This window comes from Condylura cristata, unplaced genomic scaffold (assembly GCF_000260355.1).
Source record: "Condylura cristata isolate star-nosed mole 26May11 unplaced genomic scaffold, ConCri1.0 scaffold00014, whole genome shotgun sequence".
NCBI classification, from domain to species: Eukaryota; Metazoa; Chordata; class Mammalia; order Eulipotyphla; family Talpidae; genus Condylura; species Condylura cristata.
Genome location: NW_004567115.1, coordinates 44,852,097 through 44,868,389, shown reverse-complemented (window position 1 = coordinate 44,868,389; position 16,293 = coordinate 44,852,097). Strand labels below are relative to the sequence as shown.

At 37.4% G+C, this 16,293-nt stretch overlaps 1 protein-coding gene across 2 annotated transcripts in view; it reads left to right on the top strand.

Annotated features, from left to right (window-relative positions):
• The first annotated feature begins 470 nt into the window (after positions 1–470).
• FBXO8 (F-box protein 8) overlaps positions 471–16,293 on the top strand; it is a 32,159-nt gene continuing 16,336 nt past the window's right edge. Inside the window, exons 1-2 of one of the 2 annotated variants that reach the window (XM_004682400.2) lie at positions 471–521; positions 13,331–13,667. In XM_004682400.2, coding sequence (XP_004682457.1) covers positions 13,339–13,667 — 329 coding nt within the window. In that variant the 5' untranslated portion in view covers positions 471–521; positions 13,331–13,338. Of the gene's footprint in view, positions 522–7,778; positions 7,811–13,330; positions 13,668–16,293 lie in introns of those variants that run through there. The other variant, XM_012725024.1, reaches the window with a different exon arrangement.

Here is a 16,293-nt window from a genome sequence, read left to right as displayed (position 1 = left end):
GCCGGCGGCCCAGCGTCCTGCGATTCGTCGCGGCAGATTCGACACTCCGTCTGTCCGGACCGCTGAGGAGTCGGACTCTGCCCACAACCTTTCTCTGAGGCTGGTCGGATCGTGAGCATCAGGTTAGAAGTGGGGCGGGTTTTGATGCCCCGAGAACCTTGGGCTGCTAACTGAGAAACAGAACTTTTGTAGCGAATCGGAAACAGCGGGAACAAAAATGCTTTTTCTTTAAGGCTCAAAGCTGAACGTCACTTCCGGCAACAATAGGAAACGTCAAAAGTCCGACGGTCGGCGGCTCCGGCTGCTGCGCTGGAGGTCTGGAGGTGCTGGGTTCGCCGGGATTTGGAGCTGTGTCTGGCGGCCTCAGCTCGGTCCCCTCCGCGGCTTGGACGAGTGGAGTCGGAACCGGCTTCTCCATGGCCTGGGCTCCAGTTCCCGGCTGAACCGCTGTCCTGTCGGCTGAGAGCCCCCACCCAGAGGCCGAATCGTCGCGGCGGCGGTGGGGATCGCAGGTCGCTCAGGTACCAGCGTCCGCCTAGCTACTTCAGAGCTTTTGCCTCTTTTCCCTGTACCCCGCTCCCCACGTCTCCCTTCGGAAATAAAGATAAACTGTGCTCGCCAGTTGGCAGAAACTTGCCAACCAGCAAGACTTGGGGACCAATGGCAGCGCGCAGCATCTTGAGTGAAAGCGGTGAAGGCTCATTGTAGGAAGGCGGTGTCTGGAGGCGGGAGTAGGTGTGTTCCTGGTGTTTCCAGGCCATTAGGGTATAGGTAAGCTTGGAACCCCAGTATCACCTGGCTGCCTTCAGAAATCAAGCTCAGAAAAGGCAGGGATTACTCTCTATTGGCCGAGTGTTGCTCTTGGTTCCAATGTCATTTTGGTGCATAGGCATGGATTTCGGTTCTTTCCATACTTTCCAATAATAAAAATGCAAACAGTTAAGGTCACGGTGAATCGCCAGTTGATTTAACGTCCAACTTTGGTTATAAGACTGGCAAACTCTTGATCTGTTGTGTCTTGTCTCACTGTAACAGGATTTTAGTTTCTCTCCTGGTGGGAACTCCATTAAATGTCACTGATTGGATAAAATCGCATAGTGAATCCCAACCCTCAATCTTTGATTTTTTTTTTTTAGTTTTTTTTTCAGATTTTGTATTTGTTTAAATAAGTTAATAATTGAGTCGGGTTGTTAAATGAATTTTTATTTTCAAGGAACCTGGTTGCTTATATCTTCACGTGTAAAGTGAAATTAATCTTTTTAATACATTTCAGCTCTCCTTCTTTGACTGTCTGGAGTTTGGTATCCCTATTTCTGAGAGAAATGTTTCACAAAATGTTTTACAAAATGGAGCAAATCTCAAAACGACGAATTTTTTTTTGTTTTTCAGTTTGTATTGGAAACTTCCGAATAGCTAATTGACAGCTTGATGAAATACTGTATTTGTTATATGTTGTTGAGTAACACATTACCTTAAGATTTAGCAACTTAAAAGAGCAAGCATTTATTATTTCATATTTTCTGTGTCCAGAAGTTTGGGTACAGCATAGCAGAGTACCTTTCTTTGCCTCTGTTTTTCTTGGGGTTGTAGTCCAGCTATCATTGGAGGCTCTGATCTCATATGAGGGTTATTACACTGAAGAAGAGGATCTACTTCAAGTGCACTCACGTGCTTGTGGCAGCCCTGGTTTTCCAACACATGAGCTTCTCAGCAGACCTACCCCACAGTGTGGTAGCTGACTTTTTTAGAGTGAACAACCTAACAGAAACCAAGATATCTCAGAAGTGATATCCCTTACTACTGTGATGTTTTGTTTGTTCCAAGTGATCAATAAATCCAACCCCAAATCTATAGGAAGAGGACTACATAGTTTGGGTCTCAAGCCTTAAGGATCTTAGGGGGTCATCTTAGAGGCCACTGAGCACATGTAACCATGACTGATATTTTTTGGGAGTTATTACACAGGGATAAATGAGGAAAAAATGTGTCCAAAAGAAATGCAGCAGATTGGGAAATAACAGAGTGTGAAGAATTAAGCCAATTTATACCAGCATTCTTTTTTGGAAAATTATTTTTTTACTCCGCCCTGCCATGATCTGAAGGGAGGTCTGTTATTATGTTTCTTGGGAAACTCTGCCTGAGATTATGGATATGTTAATATATATATGGTATAGGGTCTACATGAGGAAAGGGTATCACACCTGGAGATTTGTACATGCCTTACCTGTCACCACTTGTCTGGTGGAAATGAAATTAGAGCAAACATAACTGCAAGAATGCAAATTAATAGCAGCATTTGTGTTGGCATGAGATCAAATAGAGATGGGAGAAGAATGTTGTAGAATAGAAATGTGTCTTTTTTTTTGTCAGTTTTAAGCATTATTAGGTGTCAGGTTCCAGCCTTTAACATAACCTATAGTCCATCAGAGAGCCATATTAGCTTACTGGACATTAAAGATAGGGCCTTAGGGTTTGTTCTAATACTGTTTGGCTGTAACCCATGGCATCTTCCAAGATGGAAAGATGCTATACAACCTTTACTAATGAAATGTTATTCAGGTTTATTAGGTGCTTAAAGGCACTAGCCTGAATGTGTCAATTCTCAAATGATAAATGTGACTTTAGAGTTGGATCTCCCTATCTGGTTAGCATACTTAATTTATAATGGGTAACAGCCAATTAAATAAAGTAATTTCAAGCCTTTAGATTGCTGCAACATTTTATTTATATGGGTGCTTGAGAAAAGATCACAGTTGAAATACTTTCATTGATGGACTATTTTATGGTAATAACCTCCCAGATAATCCAAAACCTGATTTCTGATTTATACTCTATGATAAGTTTAATAAGGGAATATTTTGTATGCTTCACAATAGATATTTTTAAAAGTCATTTTCTTTATTTCATAATATAAAAGACAATTGGATTACCAAGAGATTATCTCTTCTTTGGTCATATTGCATTGAAATGAGTCTTTCAGATTTATGGTTTTATTGCTCATATTTAGCCAACTGCTATGAAACAACTCTTTTTTCCCCTCTATATCTGGATTCATACTTGGAGGTGGAGGCTAAGCCCTTAACTGGCCGTTTAACACATTAACAGTGAAGATTTTAACGTATTTCACTTTTTTTGTTGAGTTATTTTTAAACAATTTTAGTGAGATAATCTTTTAGGAATGTGTATCCTCTGTTTTTTCCTGGCAAGTACATTGTCATAAATTCTGCAGTAAAAAAGCGTAAGTGTCCCAAATTAAATAAGTTTGCATCATATTTGGGGCAAATGTTTAGTTAAAAGGAGATATTTCTTGTGCTTAGGCAGCAGGCTTACAGAATGTGATAAGCAGTCAAATAAATTATTCAGTGTTTGTTTTAACGAATGGAATTTTTATTTTCAAGTGTCCTAAGTCTTCCTCTCCAAATCTTTCTTCAGAATAGATAGCATAGAATTTCATAAACTACTTGAGTGAGATGTAGCGATTCATTCTGGGAGATCCTGTCTCTCACTACTTGGATTAGGGGGGAAAGAGAAGCAGGAGTTTAGGTGCAACATATCCACACACACACATCCACCACAGTCTCTTCATTTTATTTACTTACTAATTAGGATTCTTCCTCATTTTTGTTTTATTCTATTTAATCAACGAATTTTATAGTTAAAAGAGAACTTAGGGATCATCAGGTTCTAAATGCTTGTTTGCCAGGTGAGGAAACTGAACATTTGAAATTTAAGTGACTTGCCCCATAACGTTGACTAATATCATTTCACTCAACATCATTTCATTATAATGTTGCTGAGGAAAAAATAGCTGTTCTTGGATGGGACTGCTGACTGTGGGTGCACACAGTCACTCCATGTCTGGGGTGTCTCACTAAGTCTCCACTTCCTCCCCATATTAGTTTCACTGCCGTGGCAGTTGTCCTAGTGTGTGCTCTGCACTAGACTGCTGACCCATCAGGGACGGTCCCCACCCTCTGCCTGAGTTTCAGGGACAAGCTTTAGCCACTCATGATGCTGAACTGGAACAACGAGTTGGAGAATGGATGAATGAATACAGATTATTGTTGACTATTAGAATTATTTGGGGCCTCTAGTTAATAGCTTGGTGATGTTTATGTGACCAGAAATGTTCCATGGAAATGTAATTTTTGTTTAAATCAATTAGCCTGTGGTAAAATTGGTGAGCTATTTAACATAAAATCACTGTTTCCAAGAACTAGCCATGATGTTAAATGAGGACTCACTATCCTCCCAACTAGTTAAAGGAGGCTCTTGCATCAATGTCTTCATTATTAGATGTTTTCTTCTATTTTATCTCCAATTTTGGATTGTCCTCAGCATTTCTTACCTATTTTTAACACCTTATGTTATTTTCACAAAAGCAGTTCCCTGAGGATCATAGGCAGATGTTTTGTTTTGTTTTGTTTTGTTTTTTAATTCCACACATCTCCTAGGAATGGCTGTTGTGGCTAGTGGGCCTGGAGTGAGGCGTGCCCAGCTGAGGTGGGTGGGGGCGAGCTGGTTTGGCAGCTGCTGAGTACAGCTGGGTTGAGTAAGCAGTGCGTTTCACTAAGAGCCTGGGTACTTCCAGACAATGCTGATGAGAAATGTATTTAAAAATTAAAATAATTAGGCATATAATTAGAATATTTCTTTTAAAATAAGCCTGAAATTCTCAATTTTTGGTCACATTTCAATGATACCTTCATTTTTACATTTGTTTAGATGTTTGGTAATACTCACTGTAAAATCAAAAGAACAGGGGAAAACCCTTCAGAAAACCAAGTAATATTGTAAATCTTAAATTTAAAATAACTACAAAAGGTATCCTTTTTAACAACAAAAACTGTTCTTGCAGCCCCCGATCTTTAAATTTAATGAGTGGGGTTTTTTTGTCGTTTGGTTTTTTATGTGCTAAATGTAGCTTGTGACTCTTAGTCCTTAGCCGTTTCCTTTTGTTCCTCAGAAAGGCCTCCTGGTGCACTTTCCGAACTTTATTTCTCTACAGTTTGTTGCCTCTCAGTTTTAGGGGTGTAATTTGTTATCAGGTTCTTTTTCCTTTTTTTCCACTCAGTCTCTTCTACTTTGGTGGTCTGTTCTTTAGAAGTAGAGAAATAAATGCTGGGCTGTCACTTTGATTTCAAGTGTCTCAAAAATATTTTCTCACAGATTCTCCCTGTTCTTATGCCATTGAATAATATTACATGAAATCACTTAAAGGTTTTTACAGCTAAAATAGCCAAAACTCTAGTTATTACTCTTTACTTAAAAAAATTTGAAAACTTCTAAAAAATTAAAACAAGTGAACTGCCTCATCTTTCAGTCTTTATGAATTAGCAAACCATTTTAGAGATTACTCTTTAAATTCACATTTTAGACCTGTGTATCTGAGATAGGAAATTTCTTATTTCACTCTACAGATATATTAAAGTGAGATTACTCATATACCATCATCACATAGTGATTTACCACTGTTTGCCCAGAAATACACATAATTGATTTGCTTCCCAAAAAAAGCACATTAAGCTGAAAGCTTAAGACCTCCAGAATCCTCCCACTTTTTCTCATCTTCAACTATGTATTCTCCAGCTAAATGGTTTATAAACTATTGTATGGTTGTGTCCACAGCATATCATTTTAATGCTTTATGCCCTAGAATTATAATTTTTAAAAAAATGCTTTCATATAATTTCCTTTTTCTTTAGTTGATATTTAACTTGTTAGATTGGGATGTTTTGATGAAAGCTGTCTGGTAATTTTTACAGGTAGGCTTTATATTAGACACACCAACAGCTCATTAATAACTTCTATTGTTTTGTTGAATTACTCTGATTAAATTTTTTTGAAAAAACACAATCAAAATATCTTTCTTTAAAAAAATATAGCCCTCCCTGGTGGCGCAGCGGGTTAAAGCATTGCACTAAGAAGCTGAAACCACTTCCGCATGAGTTCGATTCCCGCCTGCCCCGGAGGTGACCACATGGTGCAGCAGACCTCTCCTGACCCGCCCACTGCTCCCCTCAGCAGTGTACTTCGTCGATCTGCCTGTCCTGCTCCCCACTCTGTCTCTGGCACCCCTGAGTCTCTGGCCTGTACCCCAGTTCTGTATGCACAAATAAATAAATCTTAAATATATATATATATATATATAGCCCTCTACTGAAAGTACATAGAAACTATTTCTTGTCAATGTTAACATTAATAACGGCTATAGTTTATTGATGAGTAATTTATACTGCTCTCTGGGTGGGAGTTCTGTTATCCTATGATATAACAGGTTCATTTAAACTAAAACGGTACTATATTTTTAAATGAGAAAACTACATCCAAGATCATGTCAGGAAAAAAAAATAAGAGTATCTCTGATTTTTGTATTTAGTAAAAGAAATTGAGGCAGGACCTCCATACTGCTTTCTCGATAAAAAGATCCTTTTGTATATGTTATCCTATTTAAAGTTCATAAATTTCTTTAAAATAGGAGCGCTTCTCCCATTTATAGGAAACAGAGGTTTAGAAAGCTAACGATAACATAGTATATAGCGTACTTGATGTTTTGACACTTTAAGTTCTTTCTGCAGATAAATGTCAAGAAAACCTGTACATTCTCTCAAGCAAACATTTTGTATCCCACAATCTGTAATGACTACATAATAAAACTAGAAATTAATTTTGAAAAACCAAAAAGACCTAGATATTTTTATGTATTTTTAGATAGGCTCTTCTAAATAATTACCCAATTACCCAGTGCATAATAAATTTAATGTAATTATTCAATACAATGTATAATAATGATATTGTTAATATTGTTGTTATTAAAAGGTTATATAAAGATTTATGAGCATCAGACAAAACTAATTTTTAAAAAATACTTTCACGTATTAAATATGTATTATTTGATTTAAAATAATTCATACTAGTTTGTCCTTTGGTTTCTAAGTAATTATGCAGTTTCCTTTTTTTTTTTTTTAAAGATTTATTTATTTATTCGTACCGAACTGGGGTACAGGCCAGAGGGTGAGAGGATTCACCAGAGGCAGAGTGAGGAGCAGAACAGGCAGATCGACAAAGTACACTGCTGAGGGGAGCAGCAGAGCAGAGGGCGGGTCAGGAGAGGTCAGGAGAGGTCTGCTGCACCATGTGGTCACCTCTGGGGCAGGCAGGGATCGAACTCATGCGGAAGTGGCTTTACCTGGCCTGCGCCACTAGGGAGGACCCTCAAAGGACAAAAGTTTTATATATGGTGAGTTCTACTTTCTCAATTTCTCCCTTTGTAGATCATGATTTTGATGTGTAAGAATGTTTTGCCTAGCCATCGATTCCCAGGAATTATTTCTATGTAAATTTTTTAAAATTTTCTAATTCTATGCTTGATATTTAAATTTGTGATCCATTTTGAGTTAATTTTTTAATGTATGAAGTTTAGGTCCTGATCCGTCTAATTCAGATTTTTATCTTATTTACCATTCATCAATTCAGTCAATAAATGCTTACTCTGAATTTCACAGATGTAAGTCTCTGTGTTTGGTACTGGATTTATTCATGTAACTTATTATGTGGATATGTGGAATCAAATTCTCATCTTAATACATACACATAATTCTCACTTTACACGACACCATGTTAACTGAAGCTTCTGTGTATTAGAACATTGGCTTTGTTTTACACATTCCTCAGTAATTTTTTTTCCTATAATTATTATTAACTGGTAGTTATCCTGCCACTATACAAAGCAAGAAATACTTGTACTTACATATTTTTAAGTGTTTATTTCTTTTCAGAAACTATAATTAAACTGGATGAACTCTCAAAGGTGAGTTCCAAAATTATTGTTTCAATTAACATGTTTGAGTAAATATTACTTTGTAACCAAGAAATATATTTAAAATACCAGTCTCAACTGTTGTAACATGGATTTCAAAGATCTGAGAAATTCACATTCCATTTATAAAGTACTTTATGAATTGATGGGGTTATGAAAGTTTTCTCATTAATGGACAGGTTTATACTACCAGAAGGACCTTTGATATGATGGATTGTCCCATGAAATCTTGAAGTCTTTATTTCTAGAAACACATTGGTAGTGATGAGAGATGTAGTACTTAAATGCCAAAAAAAGTATTTCTGTTATCACTAATCAATGGCTTGATCTTATTTGCCAAACTCTTTCTGTGTGCTGTATATCAGTCTAAGCAAAGTTCACTTCTAGCTTGCTTTACATATTTACTATTTTTTTTTTATTCCTAGCAAAGGTAAATGGCGTAACTCCTTATTTCACAATTCCTAAAGAATTAAGAATCAGGATAATGGCTACTCAATCATACAAAAACTATTTTGTATTAAATACAAAATAATCAGGCAATCTCTGAAGTGAAAGAACCAAAGTTAGCATCCTTATTTGAAGGAGACTAGAAAGGGTGACTGCAGAACTACTTCATTATAAATTTCTTCCTGGGGCTAGATTCTTACATGTTATCCACCCAAGTTCCCTGGAAGAAGAATCATCCATTATTTTACTGATGAGAAAAGTGAGGCTCACAGATTGCAGGCAAATCAGATTCTGTTTTACAGTTGCATTCAGTGTGTGCTGTGTGTGTGTGTGTGTGTGTGTGTGTGTGTGTGTCAAAGCCTATGTGCTTTTCCTGAAAAACAGTAGCCTGAGGGAGAAGCTACATCTGGGAACAAGAGTGAAGGTAATGAAGGGTGAGAGATTAAAAGACACAGAAACAGATAGTAGACTGCCTTTGCCATCTGTGGGCTGACAGCTCTGGCTTGAGGCTTGGCGGTGAAGGAAAAAAAGCTTTGAGAAAAAAAAGAATAAAAAAGCTCTGGACTCACCTAGACCTGAGTGTGAGAGATGTGAGAGATGACACAGTTTCTTATCTCTCTGGCTCACCATTCCCTAAATAGAAAATTAGAATAGTAATGGCTACCTGTTAGGGTGGTTGAGAGGATTGATTAATGTGAAACCATACAGACTTCAACAGCCCTGGCACAGCCAGTATTAAATAAATGGCAATGTATAGTAGAAGAGCAATTTTATTGCTTGGTATTCTTAAATGTTACATGAATAAATGTTGCGGACATACTATTATGCACAAAAGTAGAAAACATAGCCAGGAATTCCAAGCCTTAAGACTCTTAGAAGAATAAATGTTATTTCCAAGAAATAATGATTTTTTTCCTCTACCTTATTTTTTAGTGAACAAATATCAGCAATACTTTCATCACAAAATTCATATTTAAACCAAAACAGGTTATTTCAAATATAAAAACTTACGTATTTTTTTTAATTTGAAATTTCATCATACAGCTTAATTTTTTTGCCCAAATAACAAAGTATATGTTTTATAGTGTTTTGGTGTTGGAAAACATCAAAATTTTGTAAAGCTTTAGGATTAATCCAAGGAACTTGTATTTTGAAATATTTTTGAATGGTTTGCGCTGACTGCCTCTTTTCAAGAATTAAAAACCATGCAAAAACCCATGTTGAAAATGAATCATATTTCGTATCTCTTTTACTAGATGTCAACAGGTTGCTAATGATAATGCAAGGGCTATCACAAGATACTTTCTTGTGAAATGTAACACAGACTTTTTTTAAGTTTTTTTGTTTGGTTGGTTTCGTCAGAACATGCATATAAATGAGCTGCATTTATGGAAAAAATAACCCTGGATGAAATATCAAAAAACTAAAGCTTATGAAGAGTTGTGTGTATAAGCTCTACAAAAGTGATCATCAACATGGATAGAAGAATTTCTTCAGCAGGCAGAACATCAGGACAATTGAACTATCATTTAACAAGTTTTGCCAGTAGGCTCATCATTTCCACTTTAGGAAAATACGATGTTGTCAAAAGAAACTAATAGCAGGCATTTTATTGATTAGTTTTGGGATATATTTTATATGTGTCATCTCATTTAAGACAGCAGGCTTTTGAGCTAAAGGCATTATCATTATTGTATTGTCATAGTACATATGAAGAAAATAAAACTTTGGGTAGTCATGTGAATTCCCCATGGCCCTGTAGGTAACATCCTGCAGAGCCCAGATTTAAACTCAAGTATGTCTAGTTTCCGAGTCCACAGCACTATGCTTCAGGCCTCATGACTGACTCCCGGAGTCTGCAGCGGATGTCCTGTCCTAAGAGCTTTATCCCTTTTCGACAGTTCCACATACATTTCACCTCCCTCTTATCCAGGCAAGATTGGGAGGGAGTGGGAACATTAAGGAGACCCTTGGCTATATTCCAAAGGATAAGCTTCTGATACCAATCTTCCTCAAGTGATGTATCATACTTGGTTCTTACCCTATTAGTAACTGCTTTCAAGGGAAAAGGAAGTGTCCACACAGCAACTTGCACACTATTATTTAGCCGTAGGGAAATTTTTAAATGAGGCATAATCTTGTAGTTTTCCTCATCTGAATTATATGTACCTGAGATTCAACCCTCCATCCTCCCCATCAGTGTTTGGATTCTTTTTCTTTTTTTAAGAACCAGCTGTTGGCATTACCTCCTTCTGCTTCTGGATGCTTATTGAATCACATTAACCAGTGCTCTCAATTTAAGTGATCCCAGAGCCAGGGAAACCACCCTGATGTGTGTTCCCTAGCAACATTTTCCCTGAAAGTTTGCCTTTCACAGAAAGAATGCTGTGTGGTTGGAGTCACACATTATGTGGCCTTTCCAGATTGGCTTCTTTCTCTTAGTAGTATGAGTTAAAAGTTTCTCAGCCCTCCTGGTGGCGCAGCAGGTTAAAGCACAGCACAAAGAAGCTTAAGCCACTTCCGCAAAGACCTCTCCTGACCCGCCCGCTGCTCCCCTCAGCAATGTACTTGGTCGATCTGCCTGTTCTGCTCCCCACTCTGTCTCTGGTGAAGCCTCTCACCCTCCGCATCTCTGGCCTGTACTCCAGTTCTGTACGAATAAGTAAATAAATCTTAAAAAAAAAAAATTCCTCTGTCTTTATAGCTCATTCTTTTAGAACTGAAGTCTGTTGTGTGGATATACCAGTTTATCCGTTCACTTACTGTAGAAAATATTGGTCATTTACAAATACTGATAATTATGACAAAAGCTACTATAGAATATGTGTGTCGGTTTTTAAGTTTTTGACTTACCTGGGTAAATACCAGGGAGCATGAATGCTGGATGACAGGACACAAGTGTGTTCTGTCTTGTAGTAAGAAGCTCCCAACATGAGTATCATTTTGCATCCCCACATCCTCACCAGCATTTAGTGTTGTCAAAGTTTTGGATTTCAGTCATTTTGTAGTTTGTAATTTGTGATTCTCTGATGACCCATCATGTACAGCATCGTACCATATTCTTGTTTTCCATCCATACACCTTTACTGGTGAGATGTCTCTTCGGGTCCCCTGGATATTTTTAAGTGGGTTGTTTGCTTACTGTTAAATTTTTTTTTTAAGATTTATTTATTCATACAGAACTAGGGTACAGGCCAGAGATGTGGAGGATGAGAGGGTTCACCAGAGACAGAGTGGGGTACAGAACAGGCAGATCAATGAAGTACACTGCTGAGGGGAGCAGCTGGTGGGCCAGGAGAGGTCTGCCTCGCCATGTGGATCTCCTCCCAGGCAGGCGGGAATCGAACTGATGCGCAAGTGGCTCAAGCCTCCTTGTGCTGTGCTTTTACCCGCTGCGCCACCAGGAAGGGCCCTGCTTACTGTTAAATTTTAAGAATTCTTTGTATGTTTTGGCTAGCTAATCCTTGCTCAGATATGTGTCTTTAAGAAATTCTCCCCACTTAGGACTCAACTTTTCCTTCTCTTAATGCCCTATGACAAACAATAATAACATAGTTATTATAGCTTAACCACTAGTATAGAAATATGTCATCAATTACTTTGTGTTATAGGAAGAAAAGTTTATCTTCTGTGGCTTCTTTGCTAAAATAAATTTAAGGATCATGAATATGTCTCTTCTTTTTGTACTCTTTCCCCTTTCTAACTTAAACTGCTGGGATCCAAGCAGTCTGTTTTCAGGAGGCTTTGCTTAAAATTATTTGGACTGTTTTGATAAAAAAAAAATGATCCATTATATACTTTTATCCAAACAACAGCCAGGTACTCAGTAAATGCATATGGATCATGCCTTTTTAAATTAAAAAAAAAACAAAACCTTTAATTCGTTGAAATTTTATTTAGCTTTCAATTTATTTCTGATAATTTTCACATTTCTGATAACAGTGATTTGTTTTTTACTTTAGTTTTTGTTACCCCTTATTGTAAATAGCACATTAAACAAAATCTTACTTAAAATTAGGTCATGTTATATAATTTAATGATTTTAGCAGCTTTTTGCCACTTTTAAATACACACACACTAGTAGTCAACCTGGGTTTATAAAACAAGAATTTTTTTTTTTTTGTAAATCAAAGTAGTTACTTGTATTAGTTTACAACTCTGATATAAATTTTCTCAATGAATTGATTTGCTCAGGAAAAATTACATATTTAAAATCAAGATCACATAGATGTCTAGGCCACTTGTTTTCTAAATATTTGTATATGAAGAAGTCCAGTGTGTGTAACAGACCAATGTAGACCTACCTGTTCTGCTTGAGGGCCTCATGGAGGTGGAAGAGACCAGAGCACACCTCTCTCTGCCTTTTCGCAGTACCTCTGTACATAGGGCATATAAAGAAGAACTGGAAAATTACTCTAAATATGTTTCTTAGTTAAAGCAACAGAAAAACCAATAGTCATTACTGAGCTATTTATCATGGAGCTGTAGGTGTCTAATTTATAAGGTTTCCGAATTAGACTTCAGGGCCTATGTTACGTTTTATTACAGTCTACAACATAAGTGTAGACTGGCAAGAATTAAACTAAAAGCCTGTTTAACAGCTGTTATGCATCTGGGAGTTTGGTTAAAAGGGTCTAGCTTAGCTTAGCCTGAGTTGTGATAAAAACCAGGGTCTAGAGGCCTTTTAACTAAAGTCTTGTGGTCTGATCAGAGCCGTATTTAATACTGGCCCATAAGTCCACATAATTATAATTTGTAAGAGTCTTTAGGACATCAGTAACTTTTAAATCTTTACCATGTGAAAAATGATTATGTCACCTGTGGACTTTAAAAGTAGCTAGCACACTGGAATAAAGTTGATGATCAAACTAATTCTGTAATTTTGTCCAAGTTTTGTACTTAGGATGTTCCAACTATTCTCTATAATACACTACTCCTTTTAATATGCTTCGAGGAGGAATTTTAATTCTGGTAAATGAATGTTTCTTGAGAGATTTGTTGTACCGCAGGGAAAGATGGGTTGCTTTATTAATGTAACCTTATTGCTTTTTGGCTTTCTCCCAGGCTTGCAGATGGGTCAGGGACTGTGGAGAGTGGCCAGAAACCAGCAGCTACAGCAAGAAAACTACAGTGAGCAAGGCTACCTCAGCAGAGAGCAGAGCAGGAGAATGGCTGCCGGCAACATGTCCAGCAGCAGTCATCGTAAACAAGTCCAAGGAGGCATTGATATATACCATCTTCTAAAGGCAAGAAAGTCGAAAGAGCAGGAAGGATTCATTAACTTAGAAATGTTGCCTCCCGAGCTAAGCTTTACCATCTTGTCCTACCTGAATGCAACGGATCTCTGCTTAGCCTCGTGTGTTTGGCAGGACCTCGCAAATGATGAACTTCTCTGGCAAGGGTAAGTTCAGCGTGCCAGCATGGTTCAGGTATCTCTTGGCATAATCACGCTTAACTAGTCTTTTTGTAATAGCATTATATGTACTTTGAAGTGTTTCTTTTTAAGTTGGCCTTATACTTTGAATTGCTTGGTGTAAAAACCTGGAAAAATATAGTTACCACAGTCAAATTTGATGTTAGGAAAAGGACAATGTAACAGAAATGGCATCACCATTACAGGAGAGTTTGCCAATCAAGATGTGTTTAGGGCCTCCCTGGTGGCATAGAGGTTAAGTCTCAATGTTAACACCTCTATGGCCAGAGTTCGATCCCCACCAGGGAGCTAACCTATATATAGCGCTGCCGACCTCTCCTGTCTTGCCCATGGCTCCCCTCAGCAGTGTATAGATCCACCTACTTGCTCCCCACTCTGTCTGTGGTGAATCCTCTCTTCCCCACGCCCCTTTCACCTTTGGCCTACACCCCTGTTCTTCTACATACACACACACACACACACACACACACACAGAGAGTTTATTATAAATTACAAATTGTTAGTTTATTCTAAAAATACAAGTTATGAAGTGAAAATTTTTTATTCTAGCTGTAAAGTGTCAACATCCCTGGTGTGGTTTATGCTTCCCATTTGAAATGGGAATTTTTAAAAATCAGTAAATATTCGGGCCCTCCCTGGTGGCTCAGCAGGTTAAAGCACTGCACTGGGAAGCTTAAGCCACTTCCGCATGAGTTCGATCCCCGCCTGCCCCAAGGGACATCCACATGTAGTGGCAGACCTCTCCTGACCCGCCCGCTGCTCCCCTCAGCAGTGTACTTTGTCTGTCTGCCTGTTCTGCACCCCACTCTGTCTCTGGTGAAGCCTCTCACCCTCCGCATCTCTGGCCTGTACCCCAGTTCTATATGAATAAATAAATAAATCTTTAAAAAAAATCAGTAAATATTCTCAAATCATATTGTTTTCATTGGTTACAAATTGAGTATATTTCTGCATTTACTTATTTATATATCTTAGCTTTTTTTTAATATCAGAGAAGTGAAACTATTTTAAAACTGATTCATTCTTCATGATAATTGTTTATCTGCATGTTAGTATTTCCAGAAAACTTCATTTGTATTTCTATATTTGAACTTAGAAAAGTTTACTTCTATGCTTATTGGAACCCAATCAGAATGTAATCTTCACTTGAGGTTTAAATCTAGATTATTCATTTCTGAAAGAAATGCTTCCTTTATTGTTTATCATGTAATTATACCTATTTTTATGACTCCTGGATTTAACTTTGGATATATTGATTATTAATATAGAGAGGCTTTTTTACTTTCACATAGCTTAAAAAAGAAAAGTTAAATGCTAAAGAGGCTGCTAAAATATTGATAAATTTTCTAAACCAGGTATTAAGCTTGATGTTTCAGGGTCAGTTTGTTTTATTTGATTGATAAAAATAATGCAAGGATATAAATTAACTATTAAGATAGTCTCACATTAAATTAGGTATTTTCCCCTATCCTTAAAATTGTTTATGTTGGCCCTCCCCGGTGGCACAGCGCGTTAAAGCACAGCACTGAGAAGCTAAAGCCACTTCCACATGAGTTCCATTCCCGCCTGCCCCGGAGGCGACCACATGGCGAGGCAGACCTTTCCTGACACACCCGCTGCTCCCCTCAGCAGTGTACTTTGTCGATCTGCCTGTTCTGCTCCCCACTTTGTCTCTGGTGAAGCCTGAGCCTCTGGCCTATACCCCAGTTCTGTATGCACAAATAAATAAATCTTTTTTTAAAAAAAATTGTTTATGTTGTAGGCTGAGAAAGCAATTTTTCTTGTTTTTCTATACATTGTGTATGTGTAAGAAGAAGTTTGAAGCAAAATTAATAATGATTGTCAGAAAATGAAACTTTTAATGTTTTTGAACACATAAAAATCAGGTCATTTTGAGACATGCTGTTAAAAGAATATCAAAATATAGTTTCAGTATTCTCATGCATTTATATTTAATAATCTCTAATATATAGGCTGAATTTCTAGGTGTTTTAATAAGCTAGAACTTTAGCTTTCAAGTAATATCTAGCTAATATGTTGGTAGAGTTCAAAACAACTATACCAATCTATAGAAATGGCATGTTTGACATAATGAACTGACAGCATTTTAGATTTTGCAGAATTTTTAAACAATCCTGTATCACTGTGAGAATGAAAAACCAGTGTTTTGAAACAGATCTTAAAAATAGCTGTGCTTTCTGCTGGTGGGAATGCAAACTAGTACAACCACTATAGAAAACTGTTTGGAGATTTCTCAAACTGCTGAACATGGAGCTTCCATATGACCCAGCAATCCCACTCCTAGATACCTACCCAAAAGACACAAAAACTGATTCAAAAAGATACCTGTACCCTCATATTTATTGCTGATTTATTTACCACTGGAAAGACATGGAAACAGCCCAGGTGCTTAAAAGTGGATGACTGTGAATCAAAAGCTGTGGTACATATACATGATGGAATATTACTCAGCACTCAAAAAGATAAATGCATGCCTTTTGCAACAACATGGGTGGAGCTGGAAGGGATCATGCTTAGTGAAATAAGCCAGAAAGAAAAGGAAAAATACTGGATGGTTTCACTTATAGCAGGA